Below are 14,463 nucleotides of genomic sequence, written 5' to 3'. Positions count from 1 at the left end.
CCGACTCCAGCATGTCTGAAATTTAATTACATAACCACATTTCTTTTGGCAACATGTTCTTTAGTAAGAATGTGCAGCAGCTGATAAACCAAATCAGACTTATTTGTAATTCAATATATTGTGACACGAGAATAATCATTGAGTTCTCTGAAGCATGGTGTAGGCATACAAATCTGCACAGATGCCTAGACACTGGAGACAATGATTAGTCTGTTTCACATCTTGTTCTAATAAAAGATCTACAATAACAGTTTTCTTCCACTTATACTGCAGGATGTATTGAGCGCCGTATAACTTCGGTATATTTTACTGGGGCCTCGTGAGAAGTTTCAAGAATTATGAGCACCAGCAGCAAGCTAGTAAAGTTTAATGATAAGACTCATATCTTAGCTAGCTAGTCAAGCCAAAAGTTTGAAATATGTATTCAGAGTCCATGCATTTCTTAGAAACACATTTCTGACCTAGATTTAGAGATAACTGAAGATCTCAGGGAAAAAGAGGATCAACCAGTTGTATTTCAATTGTCCGATCCTTTTGTTTTAGGCATATAACCTCTGGCAATGGCTTCTTTGACATCAGCTTTCTCCCGTCTCTACATTCAAAAGACATATATACATGCACACTACCATACAATGTCAGAGTCATGACAAAATATTGGGTCCATATAATACCAACCATAGACCATAGTACCACTCTTAGGATACTTTTACACGGCATGACTGTCAGGTGCAGAAGTGCCTACAGTCATCCCAATGGCTATCGCTCCTGTACTTTTACACATGAACACAGTCATTCAGTAAATGGAGGTGGAGCACGTTGAGAGATAGTTTATGGCCACCCCTGCCTCCATTCACTGGGAACTGGCAGTCTTTTAACAATGAGCTACTGCCTATTTGCACTGAGCTAGAAATTACTTACTAGTCGGTTTATTTCAGTGAGCTGAAATAGAGCGACTAATGAAGGATTTCTCGCTAGGTGATCATGTGTAAATGTGGGCCCCAACAGGATACTATCACTTAAAATTGCTCATTTCAGTGATTTTTTTGGCTGATAGTTGGCCCATGTAACAGAACTCCTACAGTCTTATAGTCTACTGCAAATGACACAGCTACAGGATACAGTGATTAAATAACAGAACCAACACTATGAAGCGTTCATACAATAGTACAAATACAATAGCATCAATCACAATGTTGATGCCATTAATAGTGCATATCTAATATTTCTACAGTGCCCTATAATACCATCTACAAAGACACTTCCTTTCACAGTACCCCAAAACTAGTGCCAATCACAATGTATCTATAGTAGAGCCAGCCACAGAGTCCCAAAAATAGTCAAGTAGTATAAGCCAATCTTTATGTACTTCCCCCTTCTTCATCAACCAATTCTTTGTAGTTACAGCCCCAATCTGTAGAAGACTGGTGTAGCTGTATATAGCGGACAACTCCTAGTGACAACTCTATTGGGATGCAGTGCAACCTGTAGTCTCAAGCCTCCTGTACCTCTAATAAAATGTTCTACATCCCAGGCAACCATTGCTGGCTACATAACACTGGAACAAAATACAATAAATCTATAGTTATTAGTTTTTACAGCCAAATAAATCGTAAAACAGTGTGGAAACCCCTTTTAAAATAATTAAGACTAAAACTAGCCATGCGTACAATTTGTGGTTTTCCTGACTTTTGTAGATGAAATTTACTCAGGTGTAGAAATGCAGAGTTTTCATCCAAACTGCAAAAGTCACCGCAGATATAAATTATTCACTTCATATGTTCTTTTGCTGGTAGGTTTTCCCTGGGCTTATGGTTATGTGATTCAAGTTGAATCATTCACATTTATAGTGTAATACTTTTGTAGTGCTTTGTAAATGTGTTTTAGAGATTTCTCCACTGATGTCACCCTACTCTGGGTTGTATGTGTCACATTTTACAAGACATTTATAGTAGTAACCCATTTAAAGTCTTTTTACTTTTTTGTGCCTTTGTAATAATGCAGCTCAGCCTACAGCTCCGATGTCCGAGATTATGACCAGAGGGTGCTTCTTCGCTTTCCCCAGAGAGTGAAAAATCAAGGAACCGCTGACTTCATGCCAAGTAGACCTCGTTATTCCTGGGAATGGCACAGCTGCCACCAGTAAGTACAACATTTACCTAAGTATTTAGAAATGCTAAACTTTTATAACACTACCAAAAACAAACCATTAACACTGTAGACTATTAATCACCCATATGGGGACAGGAACCTGGAAACCATCCCATATTATATGCTGGCAAAGTAGACAGATTCCAGCTTCTTTTACTACAGTATTACTCTTGTGATCAGACAAGTGTTAGTGTCCAAATGCATCCAGAACAGTGCCAAGGGTTATAACTGGTATTCCAGTTCAGTCCCATGTACCTGAATGGGTCTGGGCTGTAATACTGGACACAAGTAAAGGCCAAAAGTGGAGCTGTGTCTGAGAAAAGAAAGCAGACCATTTTTTCTAACTCAGTCAACCCCTTTAAAGTTACATTGACCTGACTCTTAACTTTGTTTAGTAAACCAGTTGACGAACATATGATATTTCAAAACATTGAACACCTCTGCTACTGTCTCTTTTTACATTTATAGCTAACTTTTAGATTTTTTTAAACAGTTACAATAAACATTGGAAAACTAAAGCTGGTTTAGGTTTATATGTAACGTTTCGTGCACTATTCGTTCATTGCTCACTTTTAGCAAGCTAAAAGTCAGCAATGACTCTTATCAGCGCAGCGCATTGAGTTCTCAGTGGAATACCGCTGATACTATTCTTTCAGATGGTATCCTGCTGGGAGCTCTCAATGATAGCTCAGAGAACAAAGCAGCTGTATGCAGATGACAGTGGGAGCGCTGTCTTCTGTATGCAGCAGTTGCCTTCATTTACACGCTAATAAACTCTAAAGTAGCTAATTAGCTACTTAAGAGCTTATGCAAATTGATCGCTCAAAACTGTCACTCAAACTGCGGTTTGAGCGATTTTTGAGCGATCATCTTTCTGTGTAAATCGGCCCTAAGCCATTCCTCAAATGAAAAACTAATGGTCCTTTCATAAGGGCAGAAAATTATCTGCCCATGTGAAGGATTATACTGACAATGAATATGTTGGTCAGTGCTCATTAGCCCTGTGTACTGATTATCTGCTCTATGGGGTTGACTGATTGTTAACACAATTATTCATTCCCATATGGCTGTAATTAATCAGCTACACATCTCTCTACTTACTTGAGGAGATGTGCAACCAACCAGAAAGCATTTGTGCTCAACTAAGCAACATGATCAGCTGATGAATGAGTGCTTGCTCGTTCAATGGCTAATCATTAGTCCCTGTTACGTTCCTTCTGGACATAAAACTATGTGGAGATTTAGCACTGGAGCTGTCAGGACCGGGCGTATTAGCTTGCTACATAGGTGGCTAGACGCAGGAGCAGACAGAAATGAGAGATAGTGATTAGTGCGGGGACACTCTGAATCCCTCTAACCACCGCGCAGCAGAGCACCCATCCCAAAAGGGACGACCCCATTACTATCACAAAGACAGGTCCAAGGTCAGAGGGGAACCAGAGTACAGAGAACCAGGGACAAACAGAGACTGACAACAAATAAAAGATGAGAGCACAAAATGCAAGACAAACAAGAAACACACAGGACAAACTAGAACACAGGAGCCAGAAAACAGACAGGAGAACTGAGCAAGCTTCCTTGATAAGGAACACTGAAAAATAACCAACAAATCCCAGCCAGGAAGAGCTGGATTATATAGGGAAAAGGGAGAAGCTGATTAGCTGACCGAGCTCTCAATCACCAGCCATTACCTCAGCTAACAGCTGCAGGACTAAATAACCCGAACTAGTAAGCACAGGAGATAATAACCCTAGCTAGACAGGATAGAACCCACAGTAGCAAAAGTGTGCTGGCACAGACTTGACAGTGTGCTGGCAGTGACATGAGAGTCCCTTTACATGGTCAGATTGTTGGGCGAACAAGCATTCCAGAGGATTGCTTGAGCTCGATACTCGGGCCATGTAAAAAGACCATAAGGCTGTGTTCACATGTGCATTAGAGACTGTTCAGAACCTTCATCGAACTGTGCAGCATGCAGAACAATTGTTGTTGACAAAATGTGAACACGATGATGGAACTTGTTTTGAGTCAACTGATTGGTATCTATTATACAACTAATAAAAATCAAAACCGTGACACATATGTGAACAAAGCTTATGTCCTTGAAAAAAATATTAGTTGATTGATATAATAGCCTTCATTAGAACAGCAGAAGAACAGCAGAAATATAAAACTTTGTGTAGGAAATAAAGTGGAGCAATTAAAAAATTAAGGTTTTATGAAGATGCAGAAAGTGGAAAAATAAATTAGAGATTAGAATTAAAAAAGAGAAGTATTATATCTAATATTTCCTTGTATTTGTTTTGTGTATTATGCCTCAATATTACATTACTTTATAATCACACCATAGGTTTATACACTGTCATGCAGTGATATATAGCTGTAATCTAACTCCAAACTGTTACAGAAATTGTAGGTCACCTTGCAATGAAACCCTAAAAACCTAGTCTTTTGTATCTATCTATCTATCTATCTATCTATCTATCTATCTATCTATCTATCTATCTATCATCTATCTATCTATCTATCCATCTATCTGCATATATATCTATATATCTATAGATATATATCTATAGATATTAGAGATGAGCGAACGTACTCGGATAAGCACTACTCGTCCGAGTAATGTGCCTTATCCGAGTACCGCTGTACTCGTGCTGAAAGATTCGGGACGCGCTGCGGAGCGGGGAGCTGCAGGGGAGAGCGGGGAAGAACGGAGGGGAGATCTTTCTCTCCTTCTCTCCCGCCCGCTCTGCCCCGCTCCCCGCTGCGACTCACCTGTCAGCAGCGGAGCGCCCCGAATCTTTCAGCACGAGTACAGCGGTACTCGGATAAGGCACATTACTCGGACGAGTAGTGCTTATCCGAGTACGTTCGCTCATCTCTAATAGATATATAGATATGAACCTATATGACATACACTACTTGCAATGTGCACTAGAAGACCCATCATCCTAAATATCACTTTGTTGCACTTCAGAGAAGCCACATAAATAAGCTTAAGCCAACCAGCAAGCAGTTCAGTAATTCAGCCCTCTCAAACAATACAAAACTTGCTTGGAATTTTTTGCTGTTGTGAAAAGAATTTCCATCCAATTTTGCTGTGCCTTAAGGGTTTGCTTCTGTCAAAGCTTTGTCATTCAACTCTAAAAAATGCTGTATTTCTTACAGCTATCATAACTATTTTAGAACAGGAAATTATAAAAATGCTAAACTTCTGAACATCTGGATTTATTCAGCTAAGTGCAGATCTGGTGGCTGCACAATTCATTTTTCCTATTTTGAAACCATTTCTTAGCTATGTTGAAATATTTGTTGATGCTCATCTATACTTGCCGACAGTTGAATAAACCTTTTTCCAGTAAATGTACAGCCAGTTACATTTGCTTTCCGCATTCACTTGTACACTGTCTTCTACCTCTTTGCTCTTGATTTTTTCCAGCAGAAGGAATAAGTAAATGAACATTCACAGACCAAATGGCAAAAAAACAATTCTCAACCAATATCAATGCTGCATATTTGTTAGATGTGCAGAAAAAAAGCTGTAAAAATAAGTACTAATAACTGAAGTCATACAACTTCGGTTGCCAAAATCAGATTTTGAAGTACATGGGTTTAAATGTGGAAGTATTTGTTCAAACTGCCCTGACAATATGTTAAGATCATCCTAAGGGCGCCCACCCACTGGCGTTTTTTTTCCCTGCGAAATTCGCAGCATTTTTTTCTCTGCAGGGGTCTATGGGACTTGTAATGTTAAAATCGTGATCGCGCAAAATCGCGATTTCGCGGTAAATTGCGATTTTGCGCGATCGCGATTTTAACATTACAAGTCCCATAGACCCCTGTAGAGAAAAAAATGCTGCGAATTTCGCAGGGAAAAAAAACGCCAGTGGGTGGGCGCCCTAAGGCTGCAAATACACATTACACAGCTGTCAAGGATATATTTTCTCCTTGTGGAGAGCATCTACTGTGTTTCTCTGAAAATAAGACACTGCCTTATATTAATTTTTGCTCCAAAAGAGGCACAGTGTCTTATTTTCACGGCATCTGGGTCCCTCACCCTGGTCTCTGGCGCTGCGGCAGGCTGCCGTGTCTCCAGCGTTGACACAGCACTCTCTTTCTGGTGACTAGGCTTTGAATACCCTCCCTCCAGCAAGCGAGTGCTGTGATTGGATCATTAGCGCAGCTGGCTCAGCAAATCGGAGCCAGTGCTTGATGAGCCAATCACAGCCATTCAGTGATGTCATCCACTGAATGGCTGTGAATGATCGAGTGCTGGCTTTAAGTGGCTGAGCCAGCAGCGCTCGTTATCCAATCCCTGCACTCGCTTGCTGGAGGTGAGGTTTTACAAAGCCCCATCACTAGAAAGAGAGTTCTGTGTCAATGCTAAGGACACGGCAGCCTGCCGCAGTGCCACAGGTCAGCGTGAGGGTCTCAGACGCCACCAGCTAGGTGAGTATTGCTGTTCTTTTTTTCATGTGGTTTAGCTGGGGCTTATTTTCAGGGAAAGGCTTATATTTCAATTCTCTACCCCATGAAAATCGGAGTAGTGCTTATTATCAGGGTAGGGCTTATTTTCAGTAAAACGCGGTAGTAGGTATGAGGAGACTTAAGGCCATGCATGCTCCTCTGGGAAATTTAATTTACAAATGGGAAGATGGAACAATGCCTCTAGAACGCCACATATTAGAAGGTAGCATTCCTGCAAGTCAATGTATGACTTTTTAACAAGCCCTCTAACATGACTGGGAATATACTAGAGTCTTTTTCAGAAGAAAAAGATAACCATGTACATATAGCGTTTCTGCATTTTGCCTCTTATCAGTTAGTGGTTAGCTGGATGAGATGCCTATGAAGTGAGTTGGGAGGGGTATAGTATCTCCGTGTGGAGACCATCTAGTAGGTGCGAGGAGAATTATAATGCTCTGCATGCTCCTCTGCTGAATGCTTGTTCTTCCGACAGCTATCTCTCTTGAAGACCCCCAGACACATACAGTACAGTACACACTTGGCTCTGCAGAGTGTACTTGTATTTTGTATGTAGTGAGAGGAGAATGTCACTGCCAGACACATTTGGCACCAGTTTTTCTCCTGAGAACAAAAGGAATAGGCTGTTGTAATCCAACTGCCTAATCTTTATTTTCTCGGATTTATATAAATTGGGAGAGTCAGGATTCTGCCATACACATTAGAAAACAGTCCAGAATCACCAAAATTGGCCAATTTGGCCACGCTATATCTAATGTGCATGGCCACCCTTAGGCCTCATGCCCACGGGCAAAAGAAGAATTAAAATCCGCAGCGGATTTTAACTCTTCTCCTGCCCGCGGATCCGCACCCCATAGGGATGCATTGACCGCGGATGGTCAATAAAAGTGATTTTTTTTTTAAAATGGAGCATGAAAAAAAATGGACCATGCTCTATTTTCGTGCGGGTCTCCTGCGGGCTTCTATTGAAGCCTATGGAAGTCGTCCGGATCCGCGAGAGACCTAAAATACGAATTTACTCACCTGCTCCGGTTCTTCCCTTCGCCGAGGCTCCATCTTCTCTCCGTCGCGGCCGGATCTTTTTTCTTCGGGCCGGCGCATGCGCGGGGCACGTCGCCGACGTCATCCTGCGCATCCGCCAGGCCGAAGTAAGAAGATCCGGCCGCGACGCACAGAAGATGACACCGCGGCGAAGGAAGGATCCGGAGCGTGCGAGAGGTAAGTTTATTCTTATTTTCAGCGCTCATGTCTGCGGGGCAGGAGGGACCCGCTACGGATTCTCCATGGAGAAACCGTAGCGGGCCTGATTTTCCCCGTGGACATGAGGCCTAAGAGTCACCAATATGGCAGAATAAACTAACACAGTCACTTCCTTAGCCATAGTCTAAATTCTGAAAATCAAACATTCTGAGCCATTTTTATGCTTTGAGTCCTTAATAGGATGAAGCTTCTGATGAACAAACTTTCCTTATTTAAGAACCCTATTACACCATCTTTAAGGTATATGCCCGCCTTGTAACACCTCGACATTTATAATTCCAATATTTTGTCTTGATTTCTTAATATATCTACAATAGATAGCAGCTGGAAGACTGATGGGTTTACATACAGAGATTCAAAATTTCCACATATATATATACATTAGAGATGAGCGAGCACCAAAATGCTCGGGTGCTCGTTATTCGGGACGAACTTTTCGCGATGCTCAAGGGTTCGTTTCGAATAACGAACCCCATTGAAGTCAATGGGCGACCCGAGCATTTTTGTATTTCGCCGATGCTCGCTAAGGTTTCCTTGTGTGAAAATCTGGGCAATTCAAGAAAGTGATGGGAACGACACAGCAACGGATAGGGCAGGCGAGGGGCTACATGTTGGGCTGCATCTCAAGTTCACAGGTCCCACTATTAAGCCACAATAGCGGCAAGAGTGGGCCCCCCCCCCCTCCCAAAAACTTTTACTTCTGAAAAGCCCTCATTAGCATGGCATACCTTAGCTAAGCACCACACTACCTCCAACAAAGCACAATCACTGCCTGCATGACACTCCACTGCCACTTCTCCTGTGTTACATGCTGCCCAACCGCCCCCCCTCCCCCCACAGCACACACCAAAGTGTCCCTGCGCAGCCTTCAGCTGCCCTAATGCCTCACCACCCTCATGTCTATTTAGAAGTGCGTCTGCCATGAGGAGGAACCGCAGGCACACACTGCAGAGGTTGGCACGGCTAGGCAGCGACCCTCTTTAAAAGGGGCGGGGCGATAGCCCACAATGCTGTACAGAAGCAATGAGAAATAGAATCCTGTGCCACCGCCATCAGGAGCTGCACACGTGGGCATAGCAATGGGGAACCTATGTGTCACACACTATTCATTCTGTCAAGGTGTCTCTGCATGCCCCAGTCAGACTGGGGTTCTTTACAAGTGGACACAGATGCATTTATAATTCCCTGTGGACCGACAGCATGGGTGGGTGCCAGGAAGCCACCGGCGGTACATAGAAATATCCCATTGCATTGCCCAACACAGCTGAGGTAGTAATGTCGTGCTTAATGCAGGTGGGCTTCGGCCCACACTGCATGCCCCAGTCAGACTGGGGTTCTTTACAAGTGTACAGATGTAGTAAAAACTCCGTGTGCACCTACAGCATGGGTGGCTCCCTGGAACCCACCGGCGATACACAAAAATATCCCATTGCATTGCCCAACACAGCTGAGGTAGTAATGTCGTGCTTAATGCAGGTGGGCTTCGGCCCACACTGCATGCCCCAGTCAGACTGGGGTTCTTTACAAGTGGAAACAGATGCATTTATAATTCCCTGTGGACCCACAGCATGGGTGGGTGCCAGGAAGCCACCGGCGGTACATAGAAATATCCCATTGCATTGCCCAACACAGCTGAGGTAGTAATGTCGTGCTTAATGCAGGTGGGCTTCGGCCCACACTGCATGCCCCAGTCAGACTGGGGTTCTTTACAAGTGGACAGATGTAGGTTAAACTCCGTGTGCACCTACAGCATGGGTGGCTCCCTGGAACCCACCGGCGGTACATAGAAATATCCCATTGCATTGCCCAACACAGCGGATGTAACGTCAGCTGTAATGCAGGTGGGCTAAAAATTCATTTGATTACAATGTAGGCGAGGGCCCACAAAAATTGCTGTATCAACAGTACTAATGTACATCCAAAAAATTGGCCATGCCCAACCAAGATGGCAGGTGAAACCCATTAATCGCTTTGGTTAATGTGGCTTAAGTGGTAACTAGGCCTGGAGGCAGCCCAGTTTAACGAAAAATTGGTTCAAGTTAAAGTTTCAACGCTTTTAAGAGCATTGAAACATATAAAAATTGTTTAGAAAAATTATGAGTGAGCCTTGTGGCCCTAAGAAAAATTGCCCGTTCAGCGTGATTACGTGAGGTTTCAGGAGGAGGAGCAGGAGGAGGAGGAGGAATATTAGACACAGATTGATGAAGCAGAAATGTCCCCGTTTTGGATGGTGAGAGAGAACGTAGCTTCCATCCGCGGGTGCAGCCTACGTATTGCTTACGTATCGCTGCTGTCCGCTGGTGGAGAAGAGAAGTCTGGGGAAATCCAGGCTTTGTTCATCTTGATGAGTGTAAGCCTGTCGGCACTGTCGTTTGACAGGTGGGTACGCTTATCCGTGATGATTCCCCCAGCCACACTAAACACACTCTCTGACAAGACGCTAGCCGCAGGACAAGCAAGCACCTCCAGGGCATACAGTGCGAGTTCAGGCCACGTGTCCAGCTTCGACACCCAGTAGTTGTAGGGGGCAGAGGCGTCACGGAGGACGGTCGTGCGATCGGCTACGTACTCCCTCACCATCCTTTTACAGTGCTCCCGCCGACTCAGCCTTGACTGGGGAGCGGTGACACAGTCTTGCTGGGGAGCCATAAAGCTGGCAAAGGCCTTGGAGAATGTTCCCCTGCCTGCGCTGTACATGCTGCCTGATCTCTGCGCCTCCCCTGCTACCTGGCCCTCGGAACTGCGCCTTCTGCCACTAGCGCTGTCGGATGGGAAGTTTACCATCAGTTTGTCCACCAGCGCCCTGTGGTATAGCAACACTCTTGAACCCCTTTCCTCTTCGGGAATGAGAGTGGGAAGGTTCTCCTTATAGCGTGGGTCGAGCAGTGTGTACACCCAGTAATCCGTAGTGGTCAGAATGCGTGTAACGCGAGGGTCACGAGAAAGGCATCCTAACATGAAGTCAGCCATGTGTGCCAGGGTACCTGTACGCAACACATGGCTGTCTTCACTAGGAAGATCACTTTCAGGATCCTCCTCCTCCTCCTCTTCCTCCTCCTCAGGCCATACACGCTGAAAGGATGACAGCCCAGCAGCATGTGTACCCTCACCAGTGGACCAAGCTGTCTCTTCCCCCTCCTCCTCATCCTCCTCATGCTCCTCCTCCTCCTCCTCCTCAACGCGCTGAGATATAGACAGGCGGGTGCTCTGACTATCCAGCGACATACTGTCTTCCCCCGGCTCTGTTTCTGAGCGCAAAGCGTCTGCCTTTATGCTTTGCAGGGAACTTCTCAAGATGCATAGCAGAGGAATGGTGACGCTAATGATTGCAGCATCGCCGCTCACCACCTGGGTAGACTTCTCAAATTTTCCAAGGACCTGGCAGATGGCTGCCAACCAGGGCCACTCTTCTGTAAATAATTGAGGAGGCTGACTCCCACTGCGCCGCGCAAGTTGGAGTTGGTATTCCACTATAGCTCTACGCTGCTCATAGAGTCTGGCCAACATGTGGAGCATAGAGTTCCACTGTGTGGGCACGTCGCACAGCAGTCGGTGCACTGGCAGATTAAACCTATGTTGCAGTGTCCGCAGGGTGGCAGCGTGCGTGTGGGATTTGCGGAAATGTGCGCAGAGCTGGCGCACCTTTCCGAGCAGGTATGACAAGTGGGGGTAGCTTTTCAGAAAGCGCTGAACCACCAAATTAAAGACATGGGCCAGGCATGGCACGTGCGTGAGGCTGCCGAGCTGCAGAGCCGCCACCAGCTTACGGCCGTTGTCACACACGACCATGCCCGGTTGGAGGCTCAGCGGCGCAAGCCAGTGGTCGGTCTGCTCTGTCAGACCCTGCAGCAGTTCGTGGGCCGTGTGCCTCTTCTCTCCTAAGCTGAGTAGTTTCAGCACGGCCTGCTGACGCTTGCCCACCGCTGTGCTGCCACGCCGCGTGACACCGACTGCTGGCGACGTGCTGCTGACACATCTTGATTGCGAGACAGAGGTTGCGTTGGAGGAGGAGGAGGAGGAAGGTGCTTTAGTGGAGGAAGCATACACCGCCGCAGATACCACCACCGAGCTGGGGCACGCAATTCTGGGGGTGGGTAGGACGTGAGCGGTCCCAGGCTCTGATTCTGTCCCAGCCTCCACTACATTCACCCAATGTGCCGTCAGGGAGATATAGTGGCCCTGCCCGCCTGTGCTTGTCCACGTGTCCGTTGTTAAGTGGACCTTGGCAGTAACCGCGTTGGTGAGGGCGCGTACAATGTTGCGGGAGATGTGGTCGTGCAGGGCTGGGACGGCACATCGGGAAAAGTAGTGGCGACTGGGAACCGAGTAGCGCGGGGCCGCCGCCGCCATCATGCTTTTGAAAGCCTCCGTTTCCACAAGCCTATACGGCAGCATCTCTAGGCTGATCAATTTTGCAATGTGCACGTTTAACGCTTGAGCGTGCGGGTGCGTGGCGTCGTAGTTGCGCTTGCGCTCAAACTGTGGCACTAGCGACGTCTGGACGCTGCGCTGAGAGACATTGCTGGATGGGGCCGAGGACAGCAGAGGTGAGGGTGTGGGTGCAGGCCAGGAGACGGTAGTGCCTGTGTCCTCAGAGGGGGGTTGGATCTCAGTGGCAGGTTGGGGCACAGGGGGAGAGGCAGTGGTGCAAACCGGAGGCGGTGAACGGGCATCGTCCCACCTTGTGGGGTGCTTGGCCATCATATGCCTGCGCATGCTGGTGGTGGTGCCTCCCCAGCTGATCTTGGCGCGACAAAGGTTGCACACCACTGTTCGTCGGTCGTCAGGCGTCTCTGTGAAAAACTGCCACACCGTAGAGCACCTTGACCTGTGCAGGGTGGCATGGCGCGAGGGGGCGCTTTGGGAAACAGTTGGTGGATTATTCGGTCTGGCCCTGCCTCTACCCCTGGCCACCGCACTGGCTCGGCCTGTGCCCACACCCTCACTTGGCCCTCCGCGTCCTCGGCCGCGTCCACATCCTCTAGGCCTACCCCTACCCCTCAGCATGCTGTATTACCAGTGATTTGATTTCCCAGGTAGGAAAGAAATTGGCGCAAGGCTGCACTCAACCGTAGCTGGTTGCGTCTGATCTTTGTACGTTGTCCACGCAGCACACACGTACACGGAGACCTTAGGACTGACACAGGCAGGCCAAATATAATTTTTTTCCTTTTTAGCTTAGGGAAGACCCCACTGCGTGTATTCAATGAAAAACAAGAAGTTTAATATCTGTGGTGTGGCCCTCAAAAAGTGTCACACAAGTATAGTGTAGCAGAGTTATTAACTCTAGCAGAGCAGGTATTTGCCAGTCAGGAAAGACAATGGCGCTAGGCTGCAGTAAAGCGTAGCTGGTTGCGTCTGATTTTTGTACGTTGTACACGCAGCACACACGTACACGGAGACCTTAGGACTGACACAGGCAGGCAAAATATAATTTCTTTTCCTTTTTTGCAAAGGGAAGCACCCACTGCGTATATTCAATGAACAAGAAGTTTAATATCTGTGGTGTGGCCCTCAAAAAGTGTCACACAAGTATAGTGTAGCAGAGTTATTAACTCTAGCAGAGCAGGTATTTGCCAGTCAGGAAAGACAATGGCGCTAGGCTGCAGTAAAGCGTAGCTGGTTGCGTCTGATTTTTGTACGTTGTACACGCAGCACACACGTACACAGAGACCTTAGGACTGACACAGGCAGGCAAAATATAATTTCTTTTCCTTTTTTGCAAAGGGAAGCACCCACTGCGTGTATTCAATGAACAAGAAGTTTAATATCTGTGGTGTGGCCCTCAAAAAGTGTCACACAACTATAGTGTAGCAGAGTTATTAACTCTAGCAGAGCAGGTATTTGCCAGTCAGGAAAGACAATGGCGCTAGGCTGCAGTAAAGCGTAGCTGGTTGCGTCTGATTTTTGTACGTTGTACACGCAGCACACACGTACACGGAGACCTTAGGACAGACGCAGGCAGGCAAAATATAATTTTTTTCCTTTTTAGCAAAGGGAAGCACCCACTGCGTGTATTCAATGAATAATAAATGTCTTCTGGCCCTGCCTACACAATTCTATCCCTGTAGTATTAATGCCAGGTGCAATGCTCTGCACAGCCGGTTTTGAGAAAAAAAAAAAAAAATGCAGCACAGCTAACAGCAGCCTGGACAGTACTGCACACGGATAGAAGTGGCCCTAGAAAGGACCGTTGGGGTTCTTGAAGCCTACACTAACTCCTAACACTCTCCCTGCCTAACCCCCTCTTCTGTCCCTATTGCAGGGCGCAATGCTCTGCAGATCCAATTTTGGACAAAAAAAAAGTAAAATACTGTGCTAACACAGTACTGCACACTAGTAGATGTGGCCCTGAGAAGGGCCGTTGGGGTTCTTGAAGCCTACACTGACTCCTAACGCTCTCCCTACAGCAGCACCAGCAGCAGCACTTTCCCTCAGCTAAGTCACAAGGCATGTGTGGCGAGCCGCGGGCGCGGCCGACTTTTATACTCGGGTGACATCAGATCTTCCCAGCCACTCACAGCAGGGGGGTGGTATAGGGCTTGAACGTCACAGGGGGAAGTTGTA

The 14,463-nt window shown here is 46.3% G+C and overlaps 1 protein-coding gene across 3 annotated transcripts in view; it reads left to right on the top strand.

Annotated features, from left to right (window-relative positions):
- Positions 1–14,463, top strand: part of LOX (lysyl oxidase) — a 79,462-nt gene that overhangs the window by 43,507 nt on the left and 21,492 nt on the right. For all 3 annotated transcript variants that reach the window (XM_066603110.1, XM_066603111.1, XM_066603112.1), the window contains exon 3: positions 2,002–2,139. In XM_066603110.1, coding sequence (XP_066459207.1) covers positions 2,002–2,139 — 138 coding nt within the window. The remainder of the gene's footprint in view (positions 1–2,001; positions 2,140–14,463) is intronic.

This window comes from Eleutherodactylus coqui, chromosome 5, assembly GCF_035609145.1.
Source record: "Eleutherodactylus coqui strain aEleCoq1 chromosome 5, aEleCoq1.hap1, whole genome shotgun sequence".
Classification (NCBI taxonomy): domain Eukaryota; kingdom Metazoa; phylum Chordata; class Amphibia; order Anura; family Eleutherodactylidae; genus Eleutherodactylus; species Eleutherodactylus coqui.
This window is presented reverse-complemented; position numbering and strand designations above follow the sequence as displayed.